This window comes from Pantherophis guttatus, chromosome 4 (genome assembly GCF_059756535.1).
Source record: "Pantherophis guttatus breed Tessera chromosome 4, ASM5975653v1, whole genome shotgun sequence".
NCBI lineage: Eukaryota > Metazoa > Chordata > Lepidosauria > Squamata > Colubridae > Pantherophis > Pantherophis guttatus.
Window position 1 is genome coordinate 66,631,357 of NC_142066.1, and position 15,465 is coordinate 66,646,821.

At 39.6% G+C, this 15,465-nt stretch overlaps 1 protein-coding gene across 1 annotated transcript in view; it reads left to right on the forward strand.

Moving 5' to 3' along the window:
• Positions 1-15,465, forward strand: part of DDC (dopa decarboxylase) — a 71,267-nt gene that overhangs the window by 13,226 nt on the left and 42,576 nt on the right. Inside the window, exons 5-6 of the mRNA XM_034416413.2 lie at positions 5,162-5,305; positions 14,086-14,152. Of these exons, the coding sequence (XP_034272304.1) occupies positions 5,162-5,305; positions 14,086-14,152 (211 nt within the window). The remainder of the gene's footprint in view (positions 1-5,161; positions 5,306-14,085; positions 14,153-15,465) is intronic.

Sequence of the window (15,465 nt, forward strand, 5' to 3'; positions counted from 1 at the left end):
TTCACCAGCTAGCCAGCCAGCCAGCTTTTCCTCCCTCCCTCTTCTCTTCCAACTGCAGAGCACCAAGCGGGAGAAGTACAGGTAGCCAAGGAGCAATGGTGGCGGCAGTAGCAGCAGGAGGGCTGCCTCCCCAGCCCCCAGTTGCATTCTGCCAGCCAAAAATGGGACGCACAGAGACACCCTAGGGCTTCTGCACATCCCATTTTTGGCCTTCCCAACTTCCAGAAGCCTTCTGCCAGCAAAAATGGCCCATTTGTGGTCTCCTGGGGCATCCGCACATCCTGTTTTTGGCCTTCCCGCCCCCCAGAAGACTTCTGCCAGCCAAACCAGGGACATTTTAGTCTCCCCCCTGCCTCCAGTAACTCTTTGACTTACCTTCCATTTCCAGCTTGCCAAGGTAAGTCCTGTGCTCAGCTGAAGGGTGGGCGGATGGGCAGGGCGATGTGGGCAGGGCAACCTCGGTGGGCCATATCCGGCCCGTAGACTGGATATGACCCATGAACTGTAGTTTGAGGACGCCTGCTCTAATGTGTCTAGACAAGGTAATCCTCCCTTTGAGGAATAGGTTCACTTAATGATCTGGGGCTTCATTTTCTTATTCAACATGTGGATTCAGTGACTATGGGAGCCTTCCTAAAGCTTTGGGTGATGTAGACACAGTAAATAGAGAGTCCTGATCATGATTATCCTGGTTAATTCTAGATTGGATTATCATGATGTGCTATACTTGGATGTGCCTTTGAAGATATCTTGAAACATTATCTAATTCAGCATGGCTATTGATGGGGTAGATATGCTTTAAGATCATTACATCTGTGCTTTGAATGCTGGATTGGCTTTCTTTGATTTTTGGATCCAATCCATAGAGTTCCTTTTACCTAGAATATATGGCTGACCATGTATTAAATGAGGAAGGGATACTTTGCCCTCCTGCCTCTTGGAAGTTAGATAGCGAGCATGAGGAAGACCTTCCCTAGGGCTGCCTTATTCTAAGGAACAACAACAGCCAATTTTCATCCTGTCTTTGGGAGCTAATTCCTGCTGGACTTTCTAGCTTTAAAGGTGTTTTAGCACATTGATATTTTTGCTACATTTTTATTATGTTAACTGACTTTTATTGTTTTTGCAGTATTCTTGGAACTTGCTTTGTTTTTTATCTTTCCAGATAACATTAAGGAAAAGATCTTAGATATTCCTGTCTTTGTCTGCTCTATGTCAGTTCTTGCAGAAGCCTAAGGCATTTGGCACCCTAAATCAAGGTGCCAAATTGCCAAAGTTTCCTGGGAACCTCTTCAGCTGGCTGCAAATCTAAGAATTGTTGGGCCAATGCAGTGGTGAAATGCTACTGGTTTACACCTGTTCGGATGAAACGGTAGTAGAAAAAGCTACCGGTTCATCCGAACTGGTATTTCCGACGATCAGCTGTGCCGCGCGATTTATATTAGCTAGAGAGCAGGAAATCCTGCTTTCTAGCAAATCTAAATCGCGTGGCAAAGTTGTTCCCCCCCTCGCTATTCTACTTACCTTATTAATCCTCCTTTTGCTGTGCAAAGTGCACGTTTGGTGCTTTTAGTGTGCACTGTGCATGCTTATACATAGCGTGCTTTTGGCGCACATTGTACATGTGTGCATGCAGCACTTGTTTGGTGCGCAACATGCATGTGCGGGCAGCAAACCGGAGGATTTTACCACTGGGCCAATGGTAAGAGTAGGTTGGCCAATGGTAAGAGTAGGTTGGGGAAGGCTAGTTGCATGCAAAATGTTTTCATTTAATTGCTATTTCAATTTCTCTGATTTAGGAGATATACCCATTCAAATAATCCCTCATTTGAGATTGAAGTATGTTAGTGTGTACAGAAGAAGTAATTTTTCCATTACTACCAGCTTCTCCAAAGCATTTTATGTCAACTATCCTTAATCCTAATCCTTTGTGCCACAATTAGCTCTAAAGCCAGAAGGGCTTCAAAAACTTGGAGCTTAAAAACAAAAGGTTTTCATCTTTTATCATTTTGACAACATTCCGTATAAATCCAATTTATGTATTTTTTTTCTGGCAAAAATGGCAGTTTAGTATTTATATGTCAAAGGCTGCTTTCTTCAATATTTTGAAATTCCTTTATTTGCGCCAGCATCACCACAGTATTAGATAGATTCAAATGCTTTTCATCTGATGTTAAATCATTAACAGGCCATGAATATGAACATATGGTAGAGGGTCTCCTGCTCAAGCAGGTGGTTGGACTAGAAGATCACCAAGGTCCTTCCAACTCTGATAGTCTATTATTCAGTGACTTAGGTGGATTATAATAAGCATGTGTAAAATGTTTTCTCTCTCTGAAATTTCAGATTTTATTTTACACAATCTGTTCGCATTTTAACATAATAACAGAGTTGGAAGGGACCTTGGAGGTCTTCTAGTCCAACTACCTGCTCAAGCAGGAGATCCTATACCATTTCAGACAAATGAGTTCTAGTCTCTTTTTAAAAGCCTCCAATGATGGAGCATCCACAGCTTCTGAAGGCAAGCAATTCCACTGGTTTATTGTTCTGTCAGGAAATTTCTCCTTAGTTCTAGTTTTCTTCTATCCATTGTTTCTTGTCTTGCCTTCTGGTGTTTTGGAAAATAGCTATTCAATATTTTAGGAGCTTCTTTATGGCAGCTCCTAAAATATTGGAAAATTGCTATCATGTCATTCTTAGTCCTTCTTTTCATTGGATTAGATTTATCCAATTCCTACAACTGTTCTTCATATGTTGTAGCCTCCAAATCCATAATCATCTTTCTTGCTCTTTTCTTCATTCTTTCCAGAGTCTCAACATCTTTTTTATAACATGGTGAACAAAACTGGATGCAGTATTCTAAGTGTGGTTTTACCAAGGCCTTATAAAGCAGTATTAACACTTCACATGATTTTGATTCTATCCTTCTGTTAATGTAGCCTTGGAAGTGATTGACTTTTTTGGTTGCTGCCACAGATAGTTGGCTCATATTTCAGTAATTGTCCACTAGGACTCCAAGATTCCCCTCGCAGATTCCATTACAGAGCAGAATTTAATCTGTACCTGTACATGTGTTTTTTCTTGCCTAAGTATAAAACTTTACCTTTCTTTACATTGAGTTTCATTTTGTTAGTTAGGGCTCAGGGTTCAAATTAAATGAATTTTATTTTATTACAGTCTCTAAATATGAATGAAGGTCACCTACAAAGTACTGAACATTAAAGATGAAAACATCTCAGAAATATTACAAAAATTATAGCAAAAAACTAGAGTGAAAGATCTTTGTTTATATACTACTGAAACTTTCATGTTGGTCTGTTTGCAACCTTCAGTTGGGTGAAATGGTGCATGATAGGACAACAATTTTTGAATCAACTTACTTCAAATGGATTAATTCTAAAAATGCACCCAAAATTGGAGGCATTTTATTCCTATAGTATGAGGGACATGCTGCAAGAGTCAGGGAGGATGTGTGGGGATGAATGAATAATAGATAAGTAAATATTTCTGAAATTCATTATACCGCGTTTCCTCGAAAATAAGACCCTGTTTTATATTTTTTTGAACCCTGAAATAAGAGCTTGGCCTTATTGCCATGTGCTCAAAAGCCTGATTGGGCTTATGGGAATGTCTTATTTTGGGAGAAACAGGGTAATAAACAAAAAAATTCCCCTTTCTAATGTATATATGTTTCCTTGAAAATCCTGTTTGTGAACTGATAGCTTTGAAAAAATAAGCTCTAATGTTTAAAGTAACAAAAAAAAGTATACTTATGCAAGCTTTTTTCTTATTTTTTTTTTTCATCCTTGAACTTTCATTGTACTATCCAAGTATATAAAAAAATAGTTTTACATTGTGAATTCAATTTAATTAAAACTGTAATTTCTAAACATAAAAGAGAACTGCATCATATTTATGCATTTACAACTTTCTCCAAAAAAACTACTGGGGAAAATCACCTGCAAAAATGCATCTATTAGGAAAATACATACAAAACTATGCAACTTGAATGTCAGGGGATTCTTTTGTCTATTCAAGGATTTGCTGTAAGATATTTTTGACCTTTTAAAGTAATCTGTGAAGCAAGAATCAAACAAGGGAGGAGGGGGAGAGAAGACAACCTAAGGAGAAAAATGAGGTCTGACAAGGAAGCAAGTTCCTGGAACAAATGTCAAATAATTCAAGCATATGTTTCATCCTCTTTCCCTCCAAAGTTTTTTTTAGGATAATAATAATAATAATAATAATAATAATAATAATAATAATAATAATAATAATAATTCATTTTTGGTAAGGCCCCTAAAGAAATATGAATATATAAGTTCACATAACTTGTTTTTAAACTAATTGTGTACATTATATTTCCTTTCCTTTAATTTCCTTTACTATTTTTATATGTAAAATATTCCCACATTTGGAATAAGCATGCATTTTTTTTGGATCAAGAGTCATGCTATTACAAGCAGAGAAGATTTTAGTACTCAGGGTTATCAATTGGATTCTACTTTCCGATTCCTATTTTACAATAATGCCATGATGAATTGAATTTTAAAATTACATTTTAAATCTAACCCTGAATTTCCTAACGTTTTGTTTCCTTCTCATTAAGTGACATGTCTTCACATGAATTATGTTTATATTTTATGGATAGCAGACTGAAGTAATTTATTTCTGTTCTAAAAAGAAATGTACCTAGAAAGGGACATAGATTCAGTATTTTATAGCTATAGAACACCAGATGAGTTTCTTGAAAAGATAACACATTAAATTATTCGAAGAAATTATACTCAATAATTAAAAGTAACATTTTTTTTCACATATAGAAACATTATTATAAATACAGATATTTGAAACATAGAGTATGATTTACTAGATCTTGTAGCTCATTAATTGTAGATTACTTTATATTGTTTAAATTTATTGAATGGTATAATAGAGTAAAATTTATTTTATGTTACAATTGGTAAAGATTTGCCTAAGTAATGTTATAATCACCAAAGAACACAACTGCAGGACTGAGCATAATATTTTTTGCTGTTTATTATTTTTCATTTACATTAGCAAGATTTGATTATTTGGTCTAGTAATTATAAAATATTTTTGAGCACATAATTGATACCCAATTTAAATTTTAGAATAAACTTTATTCCACATCATGCAGGCTCATTCATCAGTTGAAAAGGATGTCTTGATTGCTGGAGTGAAAATCAAACAAGTTCCGACAGATGACTCATTTTCTGCCCGTGGTTCAGCTCTAAGAAAAGTTATAGATGCAGATAAAGCTGCCGGTCTTATCCCATTCTTTGTGAGTACTAATATCCCAATTTTTGTTATTGTTCAAATAAGATCACCAGTTGTTAAGTAATTTGCTGGTCTATGTTTTAAATCATAGTACCGTATTTTCCGGCGTATAAGACGACTCCCTACATTTCCTGTTAAAATATAGGGTTTGGGCTATACTTGCTGTATAAGACTACCCCTCTTCCAATGCACACCAAATAAAAATTAAAAAACATCAGATTTGATTTCAATATGGTAATTTTACTTCAAATGCTTATGACATGCAGGTACTTAAGCAGGAAAACTGTCACTTATAAACATAAGGCTGTTTGTCATCAAACATGTAAACATAAAACAGTGCAATTGGATTAAACTTTTCCTAATTCACTCTAAAGCTGAAAGGAAGGATAAAACAATAAACCCATGGGAGCTGCCATGCTGTTTGTTTTCTAAACTGTCAACCAAACTGGAACTGATGATGATAGGAGGAAGATAACAAACAATAGAGAGCCGGTGCCGGGCAAGTCCCTGGCGAGTCAGCAATGCCCATCATAACTGCAAGCTATTTCTACAGGTTTTGCTGGCGTGACAGTTTCCCTTTAGAAGCCTTCAAAATCCTCCTGTTCATCATCTGATATCATAAGTACATCAATGACATCTTGTGATACATTTGTAAGGCAGTCATCATATGGATCTAATTCCGTATCAGATGGTGTGATCTCAGCTTCGGCTTCCTCTTCATCTTGCCACAAGTAGTTGTCCTCCATACCATCTAATGAATTTGATATGCCAACTTCTTGAAAGACTTGATTACTGTTTCTGCATCAATATCATTCCAGGCTTTTATGACAAACTTGCACAAAACATCCAACTGTGGAGCACGCATGTTTCCTCCTTTTGTGAATGACTTTTCACCACTAACCATCTACTCATTCCACTGTTCTTGAATATGATCTTTAAATGGCTTGTTTAGGCACACATCACACACAGTTTTATTTCCAGCCATATCAAAATTAATTGGAGTTTCATCCATATTTCCGATACTACTTAACGCATAGCCATGTTTATTGTGCTGTTGTATTACGTATCGATGAAAACTATTTACTTTGGCATCAAGATCTGCAGGTAATTTTTGTGCAATTTTCGTCTTTTGCCTCAGTACCATATTATGCCTTTCTAAGAATCTAGTACACCAGGATACAGTGGCCTTAAATCTGTTGCTGTGATCTGGGTTAGATTTGGCCCACTGAAGAACAAACAAACGTATTTTATTTCGTGTCACTACATAACCGTTTTGGCGATGCTCACTCACCATGTCTGCTACATGTTTTTCGAGTTCTGGCCAATGTGGGGTGCCTCTTCTTAATGCACACTTACCCCTTGGTATACTCTTTAATGCTTTTTCATTTGGTTTCCAGTCTCGAACCATCTTTTCTGTTACTCCACATTGTCTTCCAGCAGCACAGTTATTATGTTTCATGGCAAAGTTTACAACTTTAAGTTTGAAACTGGCTTCATATTTCTTTCTTCTTGCTGGTGGAGCCATGATGGGGTCTTGACTGTTAGCCATTTGTATACTGTACTGTATGTACTGGTGCTGTACTGTATGACATTAGAATTGGCTGAAGTGCAGATGCTCCTGCTTCCCCCTGCCTTCCCTCAGAATCGCCAATCCAACCCAGTATACAATAACCAGCCAATCACGGCAAGCGATGTATTTTCTGTGCACACTGCATACAAAGCCTGCTTGGATTGGGTGGGTCAGCTCTCCCTGCCTTCCCAGTCCTCCCTGGCTCCAAGGCGATCCGAGCGGTAGTACGCAATGTGATACTGCCGGCATGAGAAAACCACTGAGAGCAGGGAGAGGGGGCTGCTCCAGGAGCAGCTGGCCGGGATGCAGCGCACGGTAGCTCAGCTAGAGGGCGCCTGTCCCTGAAGCTAGAGAAGGACAGCTTCTCCAGTCCGGCTCGGAAGTAAGTTTCAGCACACAGTATATCAGCTTATAAGACGACCCCCGACTTTTGAGAAGATTTTCATGTGTTAAAAAGTCATCTTATATGCCGGAAAATACCGTAACTATGTTCAGTCATAACATCTATAGTAAGCACTTTTTGGTAATTTCATGGACATGGATATTTTTGGCAATATGAAGTTAGTTTACTACTGCTTTCTTCTAGAATGTTTTTCAACTTCCCAGTCTGGCCAAAACTTCTTTATTTTTTGGATTTCTCATCAATTTAAGTCTGAAGCTATTTACAATAATTGCTGCAGATAATTTATTCCCAAAGGAAAAAGAAGGTAGCTAGTTCAAAAACTGGCCGTCCAATATGTATTTATTTTCTTATTAATTGAGCTGATCTTTTAATTACAGCTGATACAAAATGTGATGGGGTAAGCAGTGATGGGTGTTTCCTGCCATATTTGGCTGAACATACTGCTTTGGAAGCTACATTGGTTACTTCCATATACAATTCAAGGTGCTTGTTACTATTTTTAAGGCCTTATGGGGCTTCAGATCTAGTTATTTCTGAGACTACTTTCTCCTATATTAATATATCTATCTGATTAGATTTAAGAAGCTCAACTCCCTCTAAATCCTGTCTAACTGAGAATGACAGCAGGAGCTGTCATTCTCCTCCTGGAAGCATTGGCATTTTCCCAGTGCTTCCATCTTGCTTTAGAACTTAGTCTATATAGAGATTTTCCTTTTGATGTCTTCCCACCTGAGTTTCAGAAGAGTTTCAGAAGAGCACTTAAGACTTGACTTTTTCTATCTGGCTTAAGCATTTCTTCTTAAGGAGGAAGAAACATGGTCTGGCAGTCTTCTAACTAGTTGTTTAGAAACAGGAAAATTGGTAGTTGGTATTTTGACATCTTCATTATTAGACATCAAATAAATTAAAGCTGGAACCCTATTTAGAATTATTTACCACATGTCTTGTTGACCACACATCCTCTTAGTGTATATTCTGAGAAACAATTTTAATAGAACTTCCTTCTTCAGTTAGAAGGGCCAACCCTTTTAAGGACAAAGGCTGCCCTAGGAAAGTGATAAGATTGCAAGGCTTATAGACAGAGGTATCTTTAAGGTATGGTCAGAAAGCCAAGATGTCTGCCATTTGACCATCAAACACAAAAATGGTGGAGCTTTGATTCCACTGGCCACTCTGTTGACTCTTTTTAAATCTGGTTTGCAAATAGCCTTGGACATGGAATAAAAGCAGGCTACACCTGCTTTCCCAGGATTGCTAATGTTTCATAAGGTTTTTAATGGATCAAAACTATTTTTGAGAGCACTGAAATAACCTTATTAACTCCATTACTAGATTTTGAGAATCATAAAAAGGTTCACGAGTGGCTACTGAATGTGATTACACACTCCTACCTTGGTGCATGTGTTTCCTGACATTTTAAATATAAATAAATCAATTGAGGCATAAAATTTTTGTGATCTGTGACTTGTTTTCCTGCAATTGCCTGTTCACTTAATGGACATAAAAATATGTGTCTGTTCTCCAGCTTTATTCTTTTACGTTCTTTTTTGCTTTACAGCAATTTAAGATGTTTTCTTGTGGTTTTTAGACTTGTGATAGTACAGCATTTTTTCTTTAGAATTCTGAATATATCTGATCCTATTCTTAGCTAAATGCTAAACCTATCTGGTTGATTGTGGTCATTGTGTTATACAACTGACTGCTTTTTTCCAAAATAAGAGCAACAGTGCTGTGTTTAAAGATGGAAAGTCTCGAGTGGCCTGTAAGCTGTCTCAACAATTTTCAAGGGAGACAATATGTCCCTGTTCCAAATGTGATTACACTGTTCTAATGGGGATTTCAAATTGGGTTAAATGCAGTATTAGATCTCCTCACAAACACACCAGCTGCTGTTAGCTTGGGTATCTTTTGAGAATTTAAATAAGGAGATTTCAAATTGCTTATAAGAGGCATTCATAACAATGATACAGCACAGTTATATCACAGGCCGTCATCTTCTTTTATAATAGCAAAAAGCCTGAATGAATTACTGGGATTTATGAATCTCTGCATGTAAATGATATTAGGACACAGTATGATATAGTATGAGATGCTATATCTTTAATCTTACTATCGGCAATACAATGAGTATTTGCTATGGCTTTTATCACCCAGAGATACATGTCCTGGTACAACTAATATGTTTAGTCATTACACTACCATGCAGTGATGGCAAAATATGTTCAGTCTTAATTATGAAGCTTCTTATCTGTAAAGGTACTACAGGAGGAGAAAAGCAATAACTATGGGCCAAGGAAGTCAGCTGATAAACTGCTATTTATAGCTTTTATACTTATATTGAATACATGAATGTCATGAGAATAAGTAGTAATAAGTGAGCCCTTTTTCTTTAACTGGATTTACTCTGTAGCTTTATTTTAATGATTGGATCAGTGTAGTTTTTGTTATGACAATATGATGGGTCACCTTATAACCATAATTGAGATATGAAATTGCATAACGGGTAAAAAAATCTAGTTTTATGTAGTTTGTGTTTCAAGTATGTACAGAGTAATTTTTGGAAAAATCATGACTTGAGTATCACATTTAGATGTTCATGTTTTGTTTTATTGATAACATAACTCTGCAAGTTTTCTATATATACCATTATATTTGAAGAGATTTGAAATTCTTTTTCACAATGCTTTATTCCTCGTTCTCTCTGTATAATGTAGTTTTTCTTTGAAGGAACACAAGGCAGTGTCATAGTTCTTTCTTTTGTAGTTCTCAACATCCCCATAGACAGGCAGAGGCGCAATAAATGCCTGAGACAACCTAGGAAGATATGTTTGAACCTCGTTGAAATGTGCCCACCAGGTTTCTGTGCATTTCACCAGCCAAGGGCCCAGGGGAGGGGTGGGGGAGTGTCGACGATTATTAGGGAAAGTCTTAGTCCGAGGGAGACCACTGTTCCTCAGATAGCCAGATGTGAGTCCCTCCTCGTGAAGTGGGGCCGTGGGAGGCAGATGGGTTTGCTGACTACGTGGCGGCGACCCTGCCTGAGCTGCTCGACGTTATTGCCAGGGTGGCGGTTGATACCCCCAGACTTATTGTCATGGGGGATTTCAACCTGCCATCTGCAGGTGAGGCGTCAGAGGTGGCTCTGGAGTTCATGGCTTCCATGGCGGCCATGGACCTGACCCAATTACTTCAGGGCCCCACTCACACAGGGGGACACACTCTGAACTTGATTTTCATCTCTAGTCAGAGATGAAAATCTCTGATTGAATGATCTTGGTAGAAGGGATTTAGACATTAAACCCTTGTCATGGACAGATCATTCTCTTCTTCGCTTGGACTTTCCTGCCATTTCCCCCGCTGCAAGGAGACGGAACTGATTAAATGGTTCCGTCCCAGGCGCCTGATGGATCCCGAAAGGTTCCTGATGGAGCTTGGGCCATTTCCTGGCACACGACTCGACTGAAGACCTGGTGGCTGCCTGGGAGAGGGCGGCTGCTGGGGCTTTGGACCGCGTCGTGCCTTTGCGGCCTCTGACCCGATGCCGACCTCGATTGGCTCCTTGGTTCTCCAAGGAGCTGAGAGAGATGAAGCGTCGGAAAAGACATCTAGAGAGCATTTGGAGGACTAGTCAATCCAATTCCGACCGGACACTGGTGAGGTCTTATATCAACACCTACCTAGTGGCGATAAAAGTGGCAAAATCTAACTATTTTTCCGCTCTTATCGCATCTGCAGAGAACCGCCCAGCCACCTTGTTTAGGGTGACCCACTCCCTTCTTCGGGGGGGAGTGCGGGAAGATCCGTTGTAGGGTCAAGCTGAGGATTTTGTGCAATTCCTGCATGATAAAATCACTCGGATTCGGGAAGGCTTGGACTCCGACTGGGTGAGTCCAGGGGAGGAGACGAGGGTAGGTCTTGAGAATATTATCTGGAAGGAGTTTGATCCTGTGGCTCCCGAGGATGTGGACAGGGTTCTGGGTAATATTAGTGCCGCCACATGTTTATTGGACCCGTGTCCCTCCTGGTTGGTACTGGCTACCCAGGAGGTTACACGAGGCTGGCTCCAGGGGAGTATAAGTGCTTCTCTGAGTGAGGGTGCCTTTCCCGCTGCCTTGAAAGAGGCGGTGGTGAGGCCCCTCCTCAAGAAGTCTTCCCTGGACCCGGCTGAATTAGCCAACTACCGTCCGGTCTCCAACCTTCGTTTTGTGGTGAAGGTTGTTGAGAGTGTGGTGGCACAACAACTGCCCGAGCACCTGGATGAAGCTATCTATCTGGACCCGTACCAGTCGGGCTTCAGGCAGGGGTACAGCACAGAAACAGCATTGGTCGCATTGGTGGATGATCTCTGGAGGGCTCGGGACAGGGGTTGCTCCTCTGTCCTGGTCCTGTTAGATCTCTCAGCGGCTTTTGTTACCATCGACCATGGTATCATGCTGCAGCAGTTGAGGGGGTTAGGAATAGGGGGAACCGTTTTGCGGTGGTTCTCCTCCTTCCTCTCCAACCACTCGCAGTTCATGTTGACAGGGGGGCAGAGGTCGACTTCGAGTGCCTTGCATGGGGAGTGCCGCAGGGGTCGGTCCTCTCACCCCTTCTGATCAACATTTATGTGAAGCCGCTGGGTGAGATCATCCGTGGTTTTGGGGTGAGAGTCCATCTGTACGCTGATGATACTCAGCTGTACATCTCCACCCCAGATGCCAACGATGCATCCAACGATGCCCTTGATGTGATGTCTCGCTGCCTGGAGGCCATGCGGGTCTGGATGGGGAGAAATAGGCTCAGACTCAACCCCTCCAAGACCGAGTGGCTGTGGTTCCTGGCGTCGCGATATAATCAGCTGGTGCCATCGCTGACTATTGGGGGTGAGTCTTTACCCCCCACAGAGAAGCCCCGCAATCTGGGCGTCCTCCTGGATGCATGGCTGTCTTTAGAAGAACATATGACGGCCGTGGCCAGGGGGGCTTTTTATCACCTGATCCGCCAGTTGCGGCCCTTTCTGGACTGCGACGCCTTGCGCACAGTCACTCATGCCCTTGTCACCTCCCGACTGGACTACTGCAATGCTCTCTATATGGGGCTCCCATTGAAAAGCACCCAGAGGCTCCAACTGGTCCAGAATGCGGCCGTGCGGGTGGTTATGGGCGTAACTTGTTGTGCCCGCGTGACACCCCTCCTGCGCAAGTTGCACTGGCTCCCAGTGGTCTTCCGGTGCAATTCAAGGAGTTGGTTACCACCTTTAAAGCGCTCCATGGCATTGGACCTGGATACCTTCGAGACCGTCTTCTGCCACCAGTAGCCTCCCACCGGCCAGTTCGCTCCCCCAGAGAGGGTCTCCTCAGGGTGCCATCGGCCAAATTATGTCAGCTGGCGACACCCAGGGGGAGGGCCTTCTCTGTGGGAGCCGCTGCCCTTTGGAATGATCTGCCCCCAGAAATTCGTAAAATCTCTGATCTCCATGTGTTTCGCTGTGCCCTCAAAACCATGTTGTTCTGCCAGGCTTTACATCAATGTACAGATTTTAATTGGTTTTAAATGGGATTTTAAATTTGGGGTTTTATAAATTGGGCCTATTATTTAATAATTTTAATAATTTTTAAATTTTGTCTGTCTTTGTGTTTTTAATTAGGCTGTACACCGCCCTGAGTCCTTCGGGAGAAGAGCGGTATAGATATAAAATTAATAAATAAATTAATTAATTAATAATAAATAAATATTTTGGTATTGCACCATCTGGTCCAAAAATACACACACACATATATATAAAAAATCCTCTCTTTTTGTAGCCTTCCTTGACTTTAAGCAGGCCTTTGACTCAATATCCAGAAATACCCTCTGAGAGAAATTAAAACTCACTGTTATTGATAAACATGTCCTCTACCTCATATAAAAATTGTATGCTAATTCCATCTTGAAAGTGAGGTGTAACCTGGCATTTTTAATATCCCTAGGGTTTGACCAAGCTAAGCAAGTAATCAATAGAACTGGTGGTAACACTGGTTGAAACCCACCACTGGTATGTATATGTGGTAAAGGAGAAGTTGAAGATATCACACGTTTTAGTGCACTGTGAGTTATACAGAGTTTTTAGGCCAATGCATATTCTCCCCTTATTAGAGAGATTACCAGGAAGGGCAGACAATTTTTATGTAGTCTATCTCCTCAGGGGACTCAAACCCAGCTATCACACGTGCAGTAGTAAAATTCTGTGCAGCTGCAACCACAACAAGGAAAATCCGATTACACAATTAAAGATGTTTACTGCACCAATTTCTTGTAGATATCTCTAACAATTTTTAAGAAATCTATATTTACACACATACTTACCTGCTCTCCCATCATATAATCAAGAGTAGGATCCATATTGTTTGATACATGTATTTTATTATTATGGATGTTATTACTTATTATTATTATTAGTAATGTTTTTTACATTATTGTAAACAGCGATAATTTTGTATATTGCAGGTCTGTGACCATAATAAAGTTATTGTTGTTGTTGTTGTTGTTGTTGTTGTTGTTGTTGTTATGATGATTATGCAACTTTGCACCAAAAAAAGAGAACCAACCAGGGGTGGGTTCTACTTACCTTTATTACCGCTTCGCAGTAATTTTTAACTGAAAATGTTTTGTTGTCTTTGATAAAGTATGTGTGCATAATCATAGGACACCTTAAATATGGCTGCATGAAATTAGATTAGCAGCTTTGTGCCAATCGTGAATATACTGAAAATTATGTTTGTAGATTGTGCATTATCATCACATTAAATGCTATTTTTAAAATGTCTATTTTTGTTGTTTTTTGGACTTGCAGTTGTGTGCAACTCTTGGAACTACAACATGCTGCTCCTTTGACAATCTGCTAGAATTGGGTCCCATTTGTAAGTTAACAAGTGATCATTTTATCTGAACATTAAAAATCTGCTTTTGATATGTCTGTCGTATTGTATTAAGCCCTGTGGAGCCTTAATAGAGTTCAAGTAAGAGACCTGCTCAGCAGAAAAACGTTGTATTCCTGCACAATTTCATTAGACAAATACATTTTTGGCATCATTTCTAAAGTTGGTTGAATTTTTTAGCTGGGAAAAATATATTTTACTCACTTATATGCCACCCAATCTTAAATCAATTACAATATTTTAGTACTTATTTATAACCATTAAAAAGCATATATGAAAATCAGAAGTTTAAAATCCTTAGAACTCTAGAAGTCCAGGCAAGAAAGATCAGTACTCTACTCCCTCCTAAACTGGGAGGACAATGGCCTCAACCCTAACAGCAGTTTGTTCCATGATGAAAAGTCCCACCAAGAAAAAAAATGCCATTGATATAACATATATCCATCATGAAGTCTGCAAAAGACTATAGAAAATCTGTAGTAAACTGTGCAGGAGCAGGCCACGCTGTAGGTATCCTGAGTGTAGCTCTATACAGCCTTATACCCCAAAGTGAGAATTTTGGATTGAGCTTGGAAAACAAGGGACATGTAGAGGAGCTTTTTAAATACAAGTGTAATGTAGACCCTACAAGCCATCACATTCTTGGTTAGCTATAATTCTTCTTCAAGGGGCATCTTGTATTGAAGTAGTGGGTAGTTTGTCAGGTTTCTTTCCTTATTTTTTCACTAGATAAGGGTAAAGCTGATTTATTAACTGAAATTAATTTTTTAAAAAATCCTCTTTACCCAAGCAATGCTTGATCCAGGAAGATTGTGACCAGAAACCAGACTGACTACTGGCAAGCCAGTAGACTAGAATATAAACTGAGAACAAACCCCACTCTTTACAAGCACTGGTGTTACCTAGTTTGAGTAATGAAACATCTGGAAGAAAACAACCAAACTCAGAGAACTCCAAGCATTCATTTCAACACTGAGCAAGAAAAAATCTTCTTTATTGATTATTTGGAGATCATCTTGCCTGAATGCCCCTATATCTACCTGCATAATGATATTTTATAGAAATGACCAGTGATCAAGGAAAAGGGGATAATATACAGTCTGTTATAGTAGAAGATACATAAGAAATAACAAAAGCATTAAAAAAAAAAACGTTGAAGACTGAGGATCCTAATCTAGAACAGCAGTATCAGAAGATGAAGTGTGATTTAATGCCTTTCTTTTTGGTCATTCACTGAATATTACCAATGATGTACGAAGTATTGAACACAATGAATCCGTAGCATGTATGACTTC